Source organism: Lolium perenne, chromosome 7 (assembly GCF_019359855.2).
Source record: "Lolium perenne isolate Kyuss_39 chromosome 7, Kyuss_2.0, whole genome shotgun sequence".
Classification (NCBI taxonomy): Eukaryota; Viridiplantae; Streptophyta; class Magnoliopsida; order Poales; family Poaceae; genus Lolium; species Lolium perenne.
The window spans coordinates 271,150,968-271,169,713 of NC_067250.2; the positions used below are offsets into that span (position 1 = coordinate 271,150,968).

An 18,746-nucleotide genomic window follows, 5' to 3' on the forward strand; every position below is an offset into this window, starting at 1 on the left:
GAAAAACCGTACTCTAACAGATTTGGTTAACGCCATGTTAGATGTTTCGGGTTTATCCAAGGAATGGTGGGGGAGGCTATATTGACTTCGTGTCATGTCCTAAACCGTGTTCCAACCAAGAATAAAGAGATTACCCCATATGAGGAATGGGAAAAGAAAAGACCAACACTCTCCTACCTGCGAACTTGGGGCTGTTTGGCTAAAGTGAATTTGCCAATCACCAAGAAGCGAGAGCTTAGACCAAAAACCGTGGACTGTGTCTTTCTTGGCTATGCTGCCCATAGCATTGCTTATAGATTTCTTGTGGTGAAATCTGGAGTGGACGACATGAATGTTGGCACCATCTTTGAATCAAGAGATGCTACATTCTTTGAGGATATATTTCCTATGAGAGATATGCATGGCATGTCTAGTTGGGAATCTGATCCAATACATGAAACTCCTATGGAGTCTGATGAGGAATCTGATGATGATAGTTCAGATTCTGATGAAGATGACAATGAAGCTCCCACAAGGAGTAAGAGACAAAGGACTGCAAAGTCTTTTGGTAATGATTTCATTGTGTATCTTGTGGATGATACTCTCACTACCATCTCAGAAGCTCTCGCATCTCCTGATGCAGACTACTGGAAGGAAGCGGTTCAAAGCGAGATGGATTCCATCTTGGCTAATGGAACGTGGGAGTTAACTGAGCGTCCTTATGGGTGCAAACCTGTAGGATGTAAATGGGTATTTAAGAAGAAGCTTCGAGCTGATGGTACTATTGAGAAGTACAAAGCTCGGCTTGTAGCCAAAGGCTATACTCAAAAGGAAGGCGAAGATTTCTTCGATACCTACTCACCTGTGGCGAGATTGACCACAATTCGAGTACTACTGTCATTGGCTGCCTCACACGGTCTTCTCGTTCATCAAATGGACGTGGAGAGTTGGACGAGGAAATTTACATGGAACAGCCTGATGGTTTCGTACTACAAGGTCAAGAAAGAAAGGTGTGTAAATTAAAGAAATCTTTGTATGGTCTTAAACAAGCACCCAAACAATGGCATGAGAAGTTTGAAAGAACTTTGACATTTGTGGGCTTTGTTGTTAATGAAGCTGACAAATGTGTGTACTACCGCCATGGTGGGGGTGAGGGAGTTGTCCTATGCTTGTATGTGGATGACATACTAATTTTTGGGACAAGTCTCAAAGTGATTGAGGAGGTAAAAACCTTTTTATCTCAGTGTTTCGATATGAAAGATCTTGGAGAAGCTGATGTTATATTAAACATCAAGCTACTGAGAGATGAGAATAATGGGATTACACTTGTGCAGTCTCATTATGTTGAGAAGGTGTTGAACAGATTTGGCTATGCTGATTGCAAATCTTCTCTCACACCTTATGATCCTAGTGTCTTACTTCGAAAGAATGAAAAGGCAACTAGAGATCAATTAAGATACTCTCAAATCATTGGTTCACTCATGTATTTAGCTTGCGCTACAAGGTCTGATATCTCGTTTGCTGTATGCAAACTTAGCCGGTTTGTGGCCAACCCGGGAGATGATCATTGGCATGCTCTTGAGAGAGCAATGCGCTATCTAAAGGGAACCATGAGTTGTGGAATTCATTATACTGGGTATCCAAGAGGACTTGAAGGGTATAGTGATTCCAATTGGATTTCTGATGCTAAAATGAAGGCCACAAGTGGATATGTTTTCACTCTTGGTGGTGGCGCTGTTTCCTGGAAGTCTTGCAAGCAGACCATCTTAACGAGGTCAACTATGGAAGCAGAACTCACAGCATTAGATACAGCTACTGTCGAAGCGGAATGGCTTCGTGAGCTCTTGATGGACTTGCCTATGGTTGAAAACCCAATACCGGCTATCCTCATGAACAGTGATAATCAAACTGTGATTATCAAAGTGAAAAGTTCTAAGGACAATATGAAAAGTTCCAAACATATCAAGAGGAGACTGAAGTCTGTCAGAAAACTGAAGAACTCCGGAGTGATAGCATTGGATTATGTACAAAGTGCTAAAAATCTGGCAGATCCTTTCACGAAAAGACTATCAAGAAACATGATAGACCTTGCATCGAGGGAGATGGGTTTGAGACCCACTTGAGTTGCCGAGGGGGTAACCCAACCTATATGATCGGAAATTCCGTGAACTAGGACCTGGGAGAACAAACCGGAGCAACTAAGTTGAGAGAAAATTTAATACTCCCACTCCGCTGCAGATGCAATTATCTCATAGCTACTGTAAGGCGGGTTGAGAATGTCTTAATGTGTTCTGAGCGGCTCTTGAGGAGCGAAGACGCCGTCCTACAGGGCGATCTTTTGGAGAACACACCTATATAAGTGACACTACTGGTCATAGTGTGGGAGATTTGGGTGAATCTCTAGTAAGCTCATGAAGGGCCGGGGAGTATGACTTATAAGCTCCACCCGAGGGGAAGGCTATGGTAGCCTAGTACCGTGCCGGCATTGAGCGAAACTTGCTGCACAAAGACTGACAATTCAAGGCATAGTCCATTGTTCAGTTGTAGTCAAGCGTAGCACCTTGCCTAGTGGAAGTTCAACTTAACAGTCTCCACTAAAGTGCAGGTATATTAAACAGTGAATGGAACTAATATGTCATCTGATGTGCATATGAGATCTGGTGGGGGATTGTTAAATGTAGATGGGCTGCAGCCCACTAAGGCAGCCCATGTAGTCTACAATTCCTGAAATCTCAAGGCCCATCACGTTGGCAGCTTGGGACAGCCTTGGGGGACAAAGTTTAGTCCCACATTGCTAGTTAGGAGAGAGTTGGAGTGGTATATAAGGGTTGCTGTTCTAGTCATTCCAAGTGAGTGAGAATAGAAGGAGCCCTCGCGCACTCCTCCTCCTCCGCCCGCCCCGCCTCGGCTCGGCACGTCACGTCACGTCACGCACGTCGCGTTTCGTGACTCGAGTTCGAGTTCGAGACACACTCAAGGAAGCCTAAATTTTTGCTTGGTGCACCAACTGAGTTGGGTACGTGTCGGCCTGCATGTGCATGCTCGCCGCGTGTCCCTGGCTTACTACGCGTGTCAACGCGGTCGGGGCGGCTCTCCTCCCAGGCTATACAAGGAGACCGATCAGATCTGGAGAACAGTGCTCTTAGATCTCTCTCGTGAAGTTCCTTTTGCTGCGCTACTCTCTAATCTTCCCCATCCCGGCGACTGCGTGCACAACCGTCCGGGAGAGCAGGCCTCCCAAACCCCGTCCGTTGAGATCCTGCACCGGGAGACGGACGATAAGGTTTTTGGGGAGCGTCTCGGCACGACTGCTCGCTGTTGTTCGTCTTCTTCTTCGACGGTTCGGCTGCTTCATCGATAGATCCGACTACACCATGGGCGACATCAACAACTCCCATGGTGGTGGTGGTGGTGCTGCTAGTGCGACCTTCCCGGTCGCGATGTACGTGATTTTCCTCTCCTACCTTGCACTGCTAATTGTTCCATGTTCAGATCTGATGCATGTGCTTAGTCTGATGTGTGTGGTTAAGTATGCTTGTGCATTTATAATCTTGCTTTCGGTAAACTCACACGAAAATTGCTTAATAATCCAACAGTTGGGTGCTTCATCTCCCACTCTAATCTGCTGCATTATCGAGAAGCTTCGGGGCTTTTATTTTCTCCTTATGAACCATTGCATCCATAATCGGAGAAAGTCAGCTCCATATACTGCACGGGGTCATCGACAGAGTGTGCACCACTCGAAACTCCAATTTTCATGTCGCTCTCGTCATCTAGCTGGAGTCTCCAGAGGGAAGAAAACTCCTGTCATTGCCAATTGCAGCGATGGTCTCTATTGTATTATGCGCAAATTGCAGCGGTGGTCTCTATAGTATGACGCGCCGCACCGTGGGTTATTCTCGTCCACGGATTAAGAAAATCAATCGTAGTTAGAGCATCTCCAGCCGTGGGGTGTTAGCGGCTTTCAGAGGGTTGACTAGCTATGGTTTCAAGGTTAAGACGAGTTCGTCACCAGCCGGAACGCCGTGGCTAGGGTTACAACCAAAGGGGGAAAAAAAGATAGAGATCACACGCTCACGTCCGATCTAAATATCCATAATGAATGACGAAGCAAGTGAGAGGTGAAGATGAAGTGAGCCTGTCAAATTTTAATCGAAGATCCGAGGGAAGCAGAAAATGAGTTAACTGAATCTTATTCTGTGACGAATTGGATCACTGATGAACACTACATGTGGAGCCGAGCCGAGCCGCCGAGGGAAGCGGAAACTGACTTAACTGAATCTTCACAGGACAATTCGTTCCCGTTTACACAAAAAAAAAAACTTAGGTAGACAGTTCCTGTCTTTCTGACACAGCCTGAAACAATGCTCACCTCACATCCTTCTCAAGGACCAGTACACATTTGGGGATACCGTATGTACTCCAAATGTTGTTAGCCGATCAATACGATCAGTTGTAGCTATGCATTGATGCTAGACGACTACGGATGGGGATCCGAGAATGTTGGAACAAAAGAAAAACAGGGCACTATATTTCTTGAACAGACCATCCGATTGCCTTCATTACAAAATGATCTTTACATGTATTCTCTCTACAAAAGCTATGGTGACAACAACCAACAACATCACAACAAAAGAAGAAGAATGATCATTAACCACAAGAGAGAGGAAGCAGGGACAACAACAAATCAGAGCCATATTATGGGCAGCTTTAAAATTAGAACCAGATACATTTTTTTCCCATGGTTACTTAATGCCGTCTTGGGTTTGCACCCCGTATCGTAACACCATGCAAAAATTTGGTGAATCCGAGAAAGTTAAGCTTGCCATCAGTTTTCCTGATCCAATCCTGCACGATGGAATAGTGTGTTGGAGCAAGATTTAGTTCCTGCACACAAGGAAGGGAGATCAAAAGTTAACCATTACAGGATAGGATAACCCAAACTTCAGGATGCAAGTCTCAACTGAGGTAAATCCTCTGTTAAATTATTGTGATCCTACATACCTGTGCCAACTCCTCAACTGATATGACTCGGTTCCCCTCCTGTTCAAAGTGCTGGAAAGATGTTCCAGCAATATCCTCCCATCTGTCCAGAGCCTCAAGCTGGTAAGGGCTGATAGCTGCAGCACAGAACTCTTCGAAGTCCATACTTCTGTATGCAAGTGGTTCCAACTGATAGAGAAACAAGAACGATATGAGCAAACTTTCACTATGAATTACACAAAACCCCACGGAAAGGGTACGATATCAGCAAACTTTCACTATGAATTACACAAAACCCCACAGAAAGGGTATCTAAGAACTCCCCTTGCTAGTCAAGCTCCATGATAAAGACAAAATATATAAATAGACCAGAAGGAAACTAATTCAAATTTGCTTAAGACAAATAGAATCACCAATGATGTAAGTTTGAATAGCATGTCTTTCACTTCAAACACGAGCAACAGATTATCATGACATTAGTAGCAGTGCCACAACCAACCAAAGAAGAAAACCATCCATTGCTTACGGCAAGTACTGAAAGATTCTCACCGCATGCAAAAACTCAAGAATTCTTGATTCCTTCATCGCATCAGTCAAATACCGCGTTAGAGCCTGGACAAGACCATGAAACACTACTATTAGATGGAGATGATATATCGTGATATTTCATCAGAAGCCAAGAACATGTGCTCCACGTGTCATCTTTATGAGGTACACCCTCTGATGATCTTTACAACACGCAGTTCTCTAGAATTAATCTCCGAAGTCAGAATGATAATTTCTATAATAATATATTGAATTACTCAAAAACAAATCTACCAGCAGCACTCATGTATCACTAAAACTACATATTGTTGGAGGAGCTAATTTCAAAAGATTGCACCATTCCATGACAAAAATAAACAGAGTTATCAGCAAAAGCATAATAAACTCACCGTTCGAAAGTTGTCAAGTGTCACGACTCCATCTCTAGGCTCAAGCAGCTTAAACTGTAGCCTGAGATACAAGAGTTCATCATCCTTTAAAGCTTTAGATAATGCCTGGAGTAAAGAAATAAGAGAAAAAGTTCAGCTTATAGCACAAGTTACACAACAACTTGCAGGTACAATTTCATAGAGTTAAATGGCAAAGATTCAAACAGTTTCTAAGCAATACCATGACAAATAAAGGAGCATGACATACCCCATATGAACAAAAGCATGCGATCATGAAATGAAAGATAAAATTCATTGTATTGGTAAAGAGCTTAGCTAACTAAGATCAACAAAGGAACGAGGTTCCCACTGCCACACTAACGTGCATGAGTAGGACCCCCTTGTACAAACATTGTTTACCCCACGCATACACATTTATTAATAAAGTATCACTATCAGTTATATCGATGAAACATTGAAATAACAGTTACAAATGGAGATAATGTCATGGGAATCAATAGTATACCTTTAGCGCTAAGCGTTTAAGAGGTGTGGCACGAAGGTATTGCTTAATTAATCTGTAGATAAGAATGTCCAGCGGAATCTGCCTTTGATCATCCCGCAACCAAGGGTGGGCTGCAGAGAAAACAAAATTCTTCGTATTATGGTCTCACACTCTCATATACGATGCATATATTAATTTTCCCATAAATAAGTTCTACAAAAAAATGTTCCAGAAAAGAAATACAAAACTGAGTACCACTACATCACACGAGAATACTTAATAAGCATTTCTGACAACTTACTCAATGCTTGGACAGCAGTCATTCTTTTGCGGTAATCCTTGTTCAGAAATCTTTTCACAAAATCCTTAGCTTCAGCTGACACTGATGGCCATGGAGAATCATCAAGGTTGGGATCAGCTCTCAATACAGATCGGAAGATTCCTGATTCCGTCCGTGCCCAAAATGGCCGACTACCACAGAGCAAAATATACGTTATGACACCTATACTCCAAATGTCTGCTTCCATACTGTATGATCTGTGTAGAACCTCTGGGGCAACGTAATATGCACTTCCAACAATATCATTAAGTCTTTCATCTGCATTATATAGCATTATGGCATAAGAAACAGTTTCTGGTAAGCTAATGAAATATGAAGACCAACCATCAAGGAACATGCCAAGACTAACTGTCAGATATGGATGCAGTAACTGCTGACAGGCCAACAGGGATTCCAAACTATAAGCATTGAGTGAATTATATGATGCAGACTGGAGGTAAAGATTACAATATAACCAACAAGCAATGCTTTCACGTAGCTCAAGGCAATGCACCGCGTGCTAATTTTTTAGGTACAGACTATTGTTCATTTTATTGTCATGTCATGCAATGATCAAGCTATAGCATATGACAAAATTCAATTTTGTTATGTCACGGATCTCTTTCTTCACTATGTTTCGCTGCGTCTTAGCTATATTGAATTTTCAACATTGGCATTAATAAACAGAAGAGTTATGAGACCATCTTGGCATCAAATCACTATGGCCTTTGTCTTAGCATATTGTCTTATGATGTCTGACTGCTACATAGAAATCAGGCAAATTTAACGGGAACATGAAAATTTAAGAAAATTTGGTTTTACCAAATAGTGTGTCAGTTCATGGAGTTCATCTGAATCTAGTACCTGGGTAGATCCTACAAGGCTGGACTGCAATGTGGTGAATACAGGTTTTTCTTAAACCATTCTACAAGGACATGATTTAACCTTGATTGGTAAAGCTGAACAGTAAGGGCTATTGGTGTAGTGAACTTCCAAAGGAGTAGCTTCAGTCATTCAAGAATGGAAGATCGCTTCATATACTATATGACAAGTTAGTTGGTATGTGTGAATGGAAGATCGCTTCATATACTATATGACAGGTTAGTTGGTAGATGACAGGGTTATTGGTATAGTGAACTTATCAACGGAGTAGCTTCTGTCATTCAAGAATGGAAGATCGCTTCATACACTATATGACAGGTTAGTTGGTATGTGTGAATGGAAGATCGCTTCATATACTGTATGATAGGTTAGTTGGTATGTGAATGGAAGATCGCTTCATATACTAGACAGGTTAGTTGATATATGACAGGGTTATTGGTATAGTGAACTTATCAACGGAGTAGCTTCGGTCATTCAAGAATGGAAGATCGCTTCATATACTATATGACAGGTTAGTTGTTATGTGTGAATGGATGGGAATCCTGGCTTCATCAAGGCACCAGGTCATAGTTTCTAATATACTAAGAGATGTACATATATTTACCATGGTAGTGGTAGACATGTCAAATCAATGAAGCAAAATGATCAAATTAGCACGATAAACTACATCCAATATTTCTTCTGTAAGTTTTATCAGGTTCTCTTTCTTTTAACAACAAGCAGGTAAGAAAGATATCCATTAAACAGGAAACAAAGAGAACTAAGGAAATGTTAGTATTAATGTTAGATCGCATGATGATCCATTGACAACAGGAAGACAGATCAACAGTAACGAATAAACATGTACCACATGTTAGAGCGCACAAAGAGGAGGATCAAACTATTACCTGGTCTAATGAAATCAGAGAGACCAAAATCAATCAACTTCATAGGAGCATTTTCATCTCTTGTTGTGAAAAGGAAATTCTGTCCAAATGAAAATAGCTATGTCAGTAAATGTGGTCTAGTATTTTACCGGACTTGAAGACTACATACATAATAAATGTCCCTTATAAGAAAGAAGATGGCAGAAGAAGATGGAACTTGGTGAAACACTAATGTGATTGCATACGTCCATAAACTACACAGAAAATAGATTTACTTCGATACCTCTGGCTTCAGATCACGATGCACTACTCCCTGAAGATGACAGAAGGCCACTACGCTCAAAATCTGTACAACAATCGCTTTAGCGTCTTCTTCTGTGTACCTCCCACCTCTTCAATAATTCAAGTTTGCATCCTCAGTAAGCATTTTCAAGAGATGCAGCTAGTTTGCTACAAGGGATGGAGAAATTATAGAATGTACCTGGCTAATATTCTGTCTAGCAACTCTCCACCCTCACATAATCTGTTAAAGGGAAACAACATGAGAAAATACTGCCTGACACACGTTATGAAAGATGTGATAAAATGTTTATATATGATGGCAGACACACCAAAACATAGACTCATACCAATCCTTATAAGGTGTGTTCATTTTTTAAAAAGTTAAACTTAGGATCCCTGACTAAGTTTCTAGAAAAAATATCAAACATCTATAATAACAAATCAGTATAATTAGATTCATCGTGAAATATATTTTTCAAATTTTATTTATTAGTATTGTAGATCGTGATAATTTTCTATAAACTAGGTTAAAGAAAATTTGATTTTTGAAAAAATTGATACACCTTATAAAAAGAATATGGGGGAGTATAAAATATGAAAACATTAAGTAAGTCTTATAAAGCTATTTTCAGGCATGCCAGAAGGACTCTGAAATCATATGTATCTTAACAGAAGACCAAGTTATAAGCGGTTAAAATGGTACAAAAAAAAGTTAATAAAAACATACTCCATGACAATGTAGACATTAAGGGCATCCTCACAGGAATCATAGAATTTGACTAGATTGTTGTGCCCTGATAGTGCTTTCAAAATCTTCACTTCCCGACGAACATCTTCAATGGATATGGCTGTTGTCATCTGTGAAACACAAGAGTAAATTGCTTAAATTAATTACTAAGAAGTAGCGCTATTCAAGTCATCGATGGAAAGCTGCAAGTTTAAGTAATCTACATAGCCATAAGTTAAGACAGAAAAATCACAATGCATATCCAAATGAGCAATGTTGTCCCATAAAATAATAATTCAGTTGCATAAATGTCTTGTACTTACTATTAAAAATATACAGGACTACTCCGTCCGTCCTCAAATAAGTGGACATCTAGCTCTAAACTTTGTCCACAAAAGAGTGTACTCCTATCTTCCCAATGCACTTTAAAATAGCAAAAATTGTTTCTCTCTCATCGCACGGAAATCAAACCCAATAATATTGAGCACATGTTTTCCTTATTTTCTACATGCACTTAGCTCATTGGAGGTGAAAGAAATAAAGAGGAGAGAGATATTTGTTTGCATCTTCCCAATGTATTTTCATTCCACTTCATAATTTATCTTGAAAGACCCGCATGTACACTTATTTGTGGACGGAGGGAGTATTTCCCAGAAGAGCTAGTCACGGTACTGGATTTACAGGTGGCATTCTGGAAAGCCTAGTTGCATCATTATAGAGAGGGAAGTGCCCAAATTATGCTATTTACTGGCCTCAACCTTTACTTTCTTCGAATGTGGGTACAATTAAAGTATTTGGCTGCAAAAAAGCATTTGTAGTTTCTCACAAGACATTTACAATTATTTTCTAGAAATGTATTAAGCAAGGATCAGCTGCTGGAGCTGGAGCAACAGAGCTCACATCATTAACCATATAAATTACAAAGAATATTGATCTGCACAAAGTAAAGTTGCCAAGGAACAAATGATGTGTTGCGAATTGTGATGTCCTTAAGACTTTGGAAACTGATGTGGTTAATAGAAGGCAGGAGTGTTCAACTGGGTTGTTATGGTCGGTCTGACCTATACACGTAGGAAGCCCACTAGTGGCTAGTTATGGGCTTAGCCCAAGTAAATTAGGGGCTTAGCCCAAGTAAATTAGGGTTTCGAGGAGGCCGTCCTCCTATATAAACACTTGTATCCCTTCAAGATTAATCAGACAATAATTCAGTATCATTACTGTCTCGTCTCCTGAAGGGAGACGGGAGAACCCTAGCCCCCGCCGCACCAACCCTAGCCGCCTCCTTCTTCCTCCGCGACGGCGCCCAGCCGCCGGCGCCGAGCTCCCCAACCTCTCCGCCCTCACTTCCACCCTTACAACCTCCGCCCTAAACCCGGTAGAACCCTAGTCTCTACCACTTTGGTATCAGATTGCCTAGGTCTCATGGGTTCCAACAGCTCCCCCGTCGACACCATCGCCGCCACGTCCACCGCCGCCACCAACATCACTCCCGCCGCCATGACCGGCGCCCACGCGCTGCAGGGGGCCGCCGTCCCCACGGGCCTCGACCTCCTGCCCGCTACTTTGGCGGACCTCGCCGACAGCCTCCGCGCCATCCGCTTCGAGCTCGCGGAGATCAGGGCCGGCCAGCACCCGCCGCCCCCACCGTCCGCCCGTTCCGCCGCCGCCCCACCGACCGCCGTTCGCCGCCGCCGCCACAGCCGCCGCTACGCCGCCGCCCCACCGCCCGCCTCCGCCGCCGCCCATGGCCGGCCCGCGTGGCCGCCGCGCCCTCGCCGCCGATTCCCACGTGGACCGACGCGGCGCCCGTCTACACCCATATCGCGCCGCGGACGACGGTCCAGCCACCCGCCCATCGCCAGCGGTCCCGGCGGGTTTGCGGGGCCCTTCGCCGCAAGCACGTCCGTCAACCCAAGCCGCCAGAGGACACCCCGAGGTCCCGCCCGTGGCACCGCAGCCGCCCGCTTCACGAAGCCGGAGTTCGCCACCTACGACGGCGCCACCGACCCCCGAATCGGGCGAACCGGTGTGAGCGGTTTTTCGGGGGCGGACGCTCGGCCGACCGCACATGGATCGCCTCCTATCACCTACGGGCGCCGCGCAGACTTGGTACTACGCCCTCGGGCAGACGAGGGCGGGATGCCGCCTTGGGAGGTTTCCGCGACCCGTGCCTCCGGCGGTTTGGGCCGACCCTCCGTGGCAGCCGCCTCGCCGAGCCAGGACGCCGCCTTCACCACCACGGTCCAGGACTTCGCCGACCGCTTTCAGCGCTCGCGTGCCATGCCCGGGCGTCTCGGCACGCCGCCGCGCCGATCTCTTCGTCGGCGGCCTCCCGACTACATCCGCGTCGACGTCGAGATGCGCGAGCCGACGGACTGCAGACGGCCATGTACTACGCACGAGCCTACGAGCAGCGCGCCCTCGCCATGCGGCGGGTCTACGCGCGGCGTGGCGGCGCTCGTCCCGCGCCCCGCCCGCTCCGACGCCCACCGCCCCGCCACGCCCGCACCGCCGCCGCGCCGCAGGCCCTCCTGCGCCAACTCGCCCTTCAAACGGCCGACGGCTGCGGAAGCGCTGAGCGGCGCCGCTGTGGCTGTGCTTCAACTGCGACGAGAAGTACGCGCCGGGCCACACGTGCGCCTGCCTCTTCTACTTGGAGACCGTCGACGACGCCGACGTTGAGGCCCTCACCGCCGAGCTCGCGGCCGCCACCGTCAGTGAGGCCGGTGTCACGACCTACGCGCCAGTCGACGCGTCCGCCTTCGTCGTGTCTCTCCATGCTATGGCGGGCATCAAAACGGCGAAGACGATGCTGCTTCCGGTGACGATCAAGGGGGAGCGTCTCACTGCGCTGGTGGACACGGGCTCCACACACAACTTCCTGTCCAACACCGCCATGCACCGCCTCGCTCTCCAGCCGGCGGGATCGGAGAAGTACAGCGTCACCGTCGCCAACGGGGATCGTCTTACGTGCCAGGGCGTGGCGCGACAGGTTCCCGTGCTCGTAGGCGACGAGCCGTTCTCCATCGATTGCGTCGGCATCGACTTGGGCTGCTACGACGTCATCCTCGGCCTCGACTTCCTGAGAACCTTAGGCCCCATCCTGTGGGACCTCGACGTGTTGTCCCTCATCTTCTGGCGCGAGGGCGGCCGCCGTGTTCACTGGACGGGCGTGGGCAGCACTGGCACATCCCCGCGGCTACACACGATGGCCGCCGCGCCAGACGAGGCGCACCCGCTCCCGGCCGCCCTACCGCAGCGAGACGGCGACCTCTTCGACGAGCCGCAGGCCTCCTCCCTCGCGACCCCGTGACCACCGCATCCACCCGCCGCCGAACACGGCACCCGTAGCCGTGCGGCCGCACCGGCACTTCACCGCAGAAGGACGAGCTCGAGCGCCAGGTGGCGGTCATGCTAGCACAGGGCATCATACGGATCTCGACGTCACCATTCTGCGCCCCCGTGCTCCTGGTGCGCAAGACCGACGGCACGTGGCGTTTCTGCATCGACTTCCGCGCCCTCAACACCGTCACGTCCAAGGACAAGTTCCCCATCCCCGTCGTGGATGAGCTCCTGGATGAGCTGCATGGCGCGCGCTTTTTCACCAAGCTCGACTTGCGCTCGGGCTATCATCAGGTGCGCATGCACCCGGACGACATCGCCAAGACGGCGTTCCGCACTCACCATGGCCACTACGAGTTTTTGGTGATGCCATTCGGCCTCTCCAATGCGCCGGCGACCTTCCGTGCTCGATGAACGACGTGCTCAGCCCCTACTTACGCCGCTTTGTGCTTATTTTCTTTGATGATATTTTGATCTACGGCGCATCCCGGGCGGAGCACTGCAAAGACGTGGCCATCATCTTCAACGAGCTTCGAGCGCATCATCTTCACCTCAAGCGCTCGAAGTGCTCGTTTGGCACGACCTCCGTCGCATACTTGGGCCACGTCATCTCCGCCGACGGTGTCGCGATGGACGCGGACAAGGTCGCCGCTGCCGTCGCCCGCCAACGCCCGATCACCACGAGCTCTTCGCGGATTTTTGGGCCTCGCCGGATACTACCGGCGCTACATCCAGACTTCGGTCTCATCGCCGCACCCCTCACGCGCCGCTTCGCCGCGACGCTTTCTCCTGGGACGAGGAGGCGGCCACGGCCTTCGCCGCCTGCAGCGAGCACTCACGACGGGTCCCGTTCTTCGAGATGCCGGACTTCGACGAGCCGTTCGTGGTGGATCGCGACGCCTCCGGCATCGGTTTCGGCGCCGTCCTTCACCAGGGCGAGGGTCCACTCGCCTTCTTCGCCGCCCTTCGCCGCGCGCCACCACAAGCTCGCCGCATATGAGCGCGAGCCGATCGGGCTGGTCCGGCGGTGCGCCATTGGCGGGCGTATCTTTGGGGCCGGACATTCCGTGTGCACACGGACCACTACGACACAAGTTCTTCCGGATCGGCGCCTTTCCACCGTGCCGCAACACCGGTGGATCGGCAAGCTCTTCGGCCGACTTCGCCGTCGAGTACCGCCCGACCGCCTCAACACGCCGCGCCTGTCCCGCCGAGACGTTGACGACGCTGCGGACGCACCCACGATCGGTGCAGCCCTCTCGCATCCACTCGGGCCATCTTTCGCCTTCATCGACGAGGTTCGCCGCGCTACGCCACGGCCGCGGATGCGCAGCACTGCGCCGGCGCTGGCCGACGGCGAGCTGGCCGCGCCATGGCGCCCGGACGAGGGACTACTCCTCCATGGCCGCCGCATCTTCGTGCCGGATCATGGAGACCTGCGCCACCAGGCCTTGTCCTTGGCGCATTCTGCGCAGTCACGAGGGCGCCCGTAAGACCCCCGCACCGTCTCCGCGCTGATTTTTACATTCCGAGGGGATGGCGCCCTGGTACGAGATCAGGTGCGGGCGTGTGTCACATGCCGGCGGAACAAGACGGAGACGCTCCGTCCGGCAGGCTTGCTACAGCCACTGGACGTGCCATCCCAGGTGTGGGCGGACATCTCGATGGACTTCATCGAGGGGCTGCCGAAGGTTGGCGGCAAGTCCGTCATCCTCACGGTGGTTGACCGCTTCTCCAAGTACGCGCACTTCATCGCCCTCGGCCACCCCTATACGGTGGCGTCCGTGGCACGCGCTTTCTTCGACGGCATCGTTCGCCTCCACGGGTTTCCATCCTCCATCGTCAGTGATCGTGATCCTGTGTTCACGGGTCACGTCTGGAGGGACCTGTTTGGGTTGGCGGGCGTGAAGCTCCGCATGAGTACGGCGTTTCATCCTCAGACGGACGGCCAGTCCGAGGTCGTCAACAAGATCATCGCCATGTACCTGCGCTGCATCACCGGGGATCGTCCACGAGCTTGGGTGGACTGGCTGCCGTGGGCCGAGTACTGCTACAACACGTCCTACCACTCCGCGCTGCACGCTACTCCCTTTGAGGTGGTCTACGGGAGGCCACCACCGGCGATGCTTCCCTATACGGCTGGCACGGCCCGTACTGAGACGGCGGATGACCTGCTGCGTACCCGCGATGAGATACTGGCTGAGCGCGCCAGCGACTTCTTCAGGCTCAGCAGCTAGCCAGGAAATACTATGATGCACACCATCGCGAGGCGGAGTTCGCGGTGGGCGATTGGGTCTGGCTACGTCTTCTTCACCGGACGACCCAGTCCTTGGACCCGCGCTCCAGGCGCAAGTTGGGACCTCGTTACGCTGGTCCTTTCCGTGTGCTGGAGCGCATCGGCACGCTCGCCTACCGCCTTGAGTTGCCTGCAGGCTCGCGCCTCCACGACGTCTTCAATGTCGGCCTCCTGAAGGCCTACCGGGGCGATCCTCCTTCTGCACCACCAGCTCTTCCACCTAGTACTTCGGATGGGCATCTAGAGCCTGCCCCGGCGAGTGTGGCTCGCGTGTTGAAGGCCCAGCAGCGCCGTGGTGTTTGGCACGTCTTGGTGCATTGGACCGGCCTGCCCGAGGACGAGGCGACTTGGGAGAAGCTTGAAGATCTCCGCCGCCAGCTTCGAAGTTCAGCTCGAGGACGAGCTGTTTGAGAAGGCGGGGAGAGATGTTATGGTCGGTCTGACCTATACACGTAGGAAGCCCACTAGTGGCTAGTTATGGGCTTAGCCCAAGTAAATTAGGGGCTTAGCCCAAGTAAATTAGGGTTTCGAGGAGGCCGTCCTCCTATATAAACACTTGTATCCCTTCAAGATTAATCAGACAATAATTCAGTATCATTACTGTCTCGTCTCCTGAAGGGAGACGGGAGAACCCTAGCCCCCGCCGCACCAACCCTAGCCGCCTCCTTCTTCCTCCGCGACGGCGCCCAGCCGCCGGCGCCGAGCTCCCCAACCTCTCCGCCCTCACTTCCACCCTTACAACCTCCGCCCTAAACCCGGTAGAACCCTAGTCTCTACCATGGGTTGAGTTCAACCCGGCCAGAACCGGCAGCCCAGGGACACCATTTCTTTCGTTGCTATTGATTGGACAAGGGACGCTAGTACAAAAATTATAATACGGCGGTTTACATGGTCAGATGGAAATCATTGGTGAACACCCCAAGTAGCAGAAATTGAGAGGAGCATTATTTAGTAAGCCAGATCTCCGTTACATATGGATTTGCCAAATTAATGACATGATTAATTGTAGCAACCTCCACTAATAGCCCTGGACCAGCTAAAAAATCATGTTAAGTTAGGTAACAAGATGCTATTTGGAGTACAAACGGTCTGCCAGTGAGACTATGTTTAACAAATATAATTGTTTGTACCACAACCATACAGAATGTCTTAAATAACATGTGTTTTTCGCAAATTTGAAATGCATCACCAGGAAGCCCAAAAGCAAAGCAGCCAACCAATGCACAGAAGTACATTCTGATTCAACGAGAAGGCCAATACAAACCACCGAACAATCAGCTATTGACATCTCTGACATCCTAAGAAGCTATGTTAACCACTTAACCATCTGTTATTTTCTACAGATTGGTCCAATCCGGGATCTGAGCATGATAATTGCGAACATTGCAGCATCTGCTCTATGTGTTCCCGGCAATTAATGCGATTTAATGAACAATGTAGATCATTCTTTGTGATGATAGTGCTCAATTAAGCAATCCCACTCTCTGGTGTGTTTTCACCTAATTAATTTTAGGCACATAGCCTCCTTGGATCTTTCTTCAGTTCAAACCTCTTCGACAGATAGATACCCTGCTGATCGCAGCTTTAGGCACATAGCCTCCTACGCCGCAACCAAAACTAACATTACCGACAGGACTGGACTACAGCACTTGAATTCTTCAGAAGATTGACTACTGGGACTAGTACAATAATTTCAGCTTTCCATCACCTCAAAATCTACAGGCCTTAATTACTAAACAAAAAAGCGTACGTGAGAAGGTAGCGTAGGACATGTACTGCTGATTGGTTAGAATATCATTTATCATTATAACCTAGAGTGGTTTAAGAATTGGGTAGGCCACCAAGAACTCAAACCACGGTACTAGCCTAAAGCGGAGAGGTTTTACCTGCATTCACATTAATATCCAATAAAGATTTTCGAACCAATTCCAGCAAAAACTGAAACCTGCCTTGAACCATGAAAAGCCTTAATCCATAGCACGAGAAACCATTGAGAGACGCTATATCTTCAACCATGCATTCCTCCCCAATCTAACTATCTACTAGTATGTGGGAAGAAGATTGCTATTAAAAATAAACCATGTGATGGCAGAATATAAAATTTTCCCTTGTTCAATTTTACTGTCCATCCCCAATCTAACTACCTATGTGGGGATACTAAATTTGCACGAACATTTAATGAAAAATCCAAGAGCGGTCCTGAAAATTGGAAAGTAAACTAGTGGATCACCACGGTATGCTCCAATCTTGATCATGTAGATCATTATCAACTACCACATAGTAATTCTGTTGGTAGCTACGCAATGGCCTGGCGGTTACTTTTTTGGTATGCATCAATCTGGATCATGTAGATCATCATCAACTAGCACATAGTAATTCCGTTGGTAGCTACGCAATGGCGCGAAATGCATGGCAGTAACTTACAAACACAGCTAGCATTTGAAAATTTGAAGTTGCCAAAATCAAAAGCTGGAAATCAGCAGAGCACCTTAGCTTTGGAGATGATCTTGACGGCGACGGTCTGCCCCTTGAACTCGCCCTTCTTGACAACGGCGGAGCATGTGTGCCCGAAATGGCCCCTCCCCACCTCCTTCCCGAGCTCGTATTTCGCCCCGAAGTTCTTCCCGAAGCCAAACGTCTTGTCGAGCGGCCTCTCCGCCTCGGCGGTCCCATCCGCAACCGCTGCTCCGGTAGCAGCCCCGGGCCCCTCCTCCGGAATGGTCCCCTCCTTGGGCCTGCCCCCGCCGCCGAGGCGCTTGGCGAGCGTGGCCTTGATGTGCTTGGCGGGGGAGGGCGGCGGGAAGGGGCGCTTGAAGAAGCGGCGCGGCGTGGAGCGGGCGGGCGAGGGCGAGACCCCCGCCGGCAGCGGGCTGGCCCCGCCCGCCGGGTACGGGCTGGGCCAGGCCGCGGTCGCCCCCCCGGGCGTGTGGTGCACCGGCGTGGTCGATCCGGACTTGCTGCGGCGGCGCGGGGTGGTGGTGGTCGAGGAGGGGTTGGGGGCGGGGTGGTGGGGAGGTGGGGTGGGCGCGACGCCGTTGGCGGGCGGCGGGGAGTGCCTGTCGGCGAGGACCCCGAAGTCGTCCTCCGCGGCGCGGGAGGAGGCGCCCTTGCCGTAGCACTGCCCCATGGTGGTGGTGGTGGTGGCGCGCCCCCCGCCTCTGGGCTGCCGGAGGCGGAGGACCGCCCGGATTTCTAGGGTTAGGGTTTCGGGGTGCTAGCCCGGCGGCCGCGGCTCGGGTCCGACCGGGCGGCGCGCGGCGAGCGAGAGGGTGGGGAGGCGAGTCGTCGCCTTCGTCCGAAATGGGGGAAGGAGGACGAAGGGGGAAAATGGCGTCCTCTTTCTTTCTCTCTCCTCCCTCCCCCGAGGGTAACAGCCAGCCGGGACTGTCAGGGCTAGGGAGGCGACTGTGAATTTAAATCTTCCCCAGGGGTTGGAACGTAAAAAACCGCAGGCGCGCGAGCCAGAAAGTGAGATCTCGTTCCGCACCTGTTGATGTACCGGAAAGAGAAGTTCAAGTGCGACGCCTTTCTGACAGCGGGCCCAGGTGGGGTCCGGTCCCACGCGTCGGCGACCGCGTACGGTGGGGCGTGCGTGGAAAATTCGGAAGGCGGGGACGGGGACAGGGCGAGGTGGCGGTGGTAAATGCGGCG

The 18,746-nt window shown here is 49.6% G+C and overlaps 1 protein-coding gene across 1 annotated transcript; it reads right to left on the minus strand.

The window, feature by feature from the left end:
• Positions 1-4,511: 4,511 nt before the first annotated feature.
• LOC127312859 (CDPK-related kinase 3) lies at positions 4,512-18,419 on the minus strand. Its single transcript, XM_051343406.2, has 11 exons — positions 17,584-18,419; positions 9,458-9,588; positions 8,930-8,971; positions 8,732-8,840; positions 8,470-8,548; positions 6,683-6,979; positions 6,403-6,512; positions 5,898-6,002; positions 5,512-5,574; positions 4,984-5,151; positions 4,512-4,866 (listed from the first exon to the last, which is right to left on the minus strand). Exons 1-11 carry the CDS (start codon positions 18,220-18,222, stop codon positions 4,729-4,731), a joined length of 1,881 nt encoding a protein of 626 aa, XP_051199366.1. The 5' UTR covers positions 18,223-18,419; the 3' UTR covers positions 4,512-4,728.
• Between the last annotated feature and the right edge of the window lie 327 nt (positions 18,420-18,746).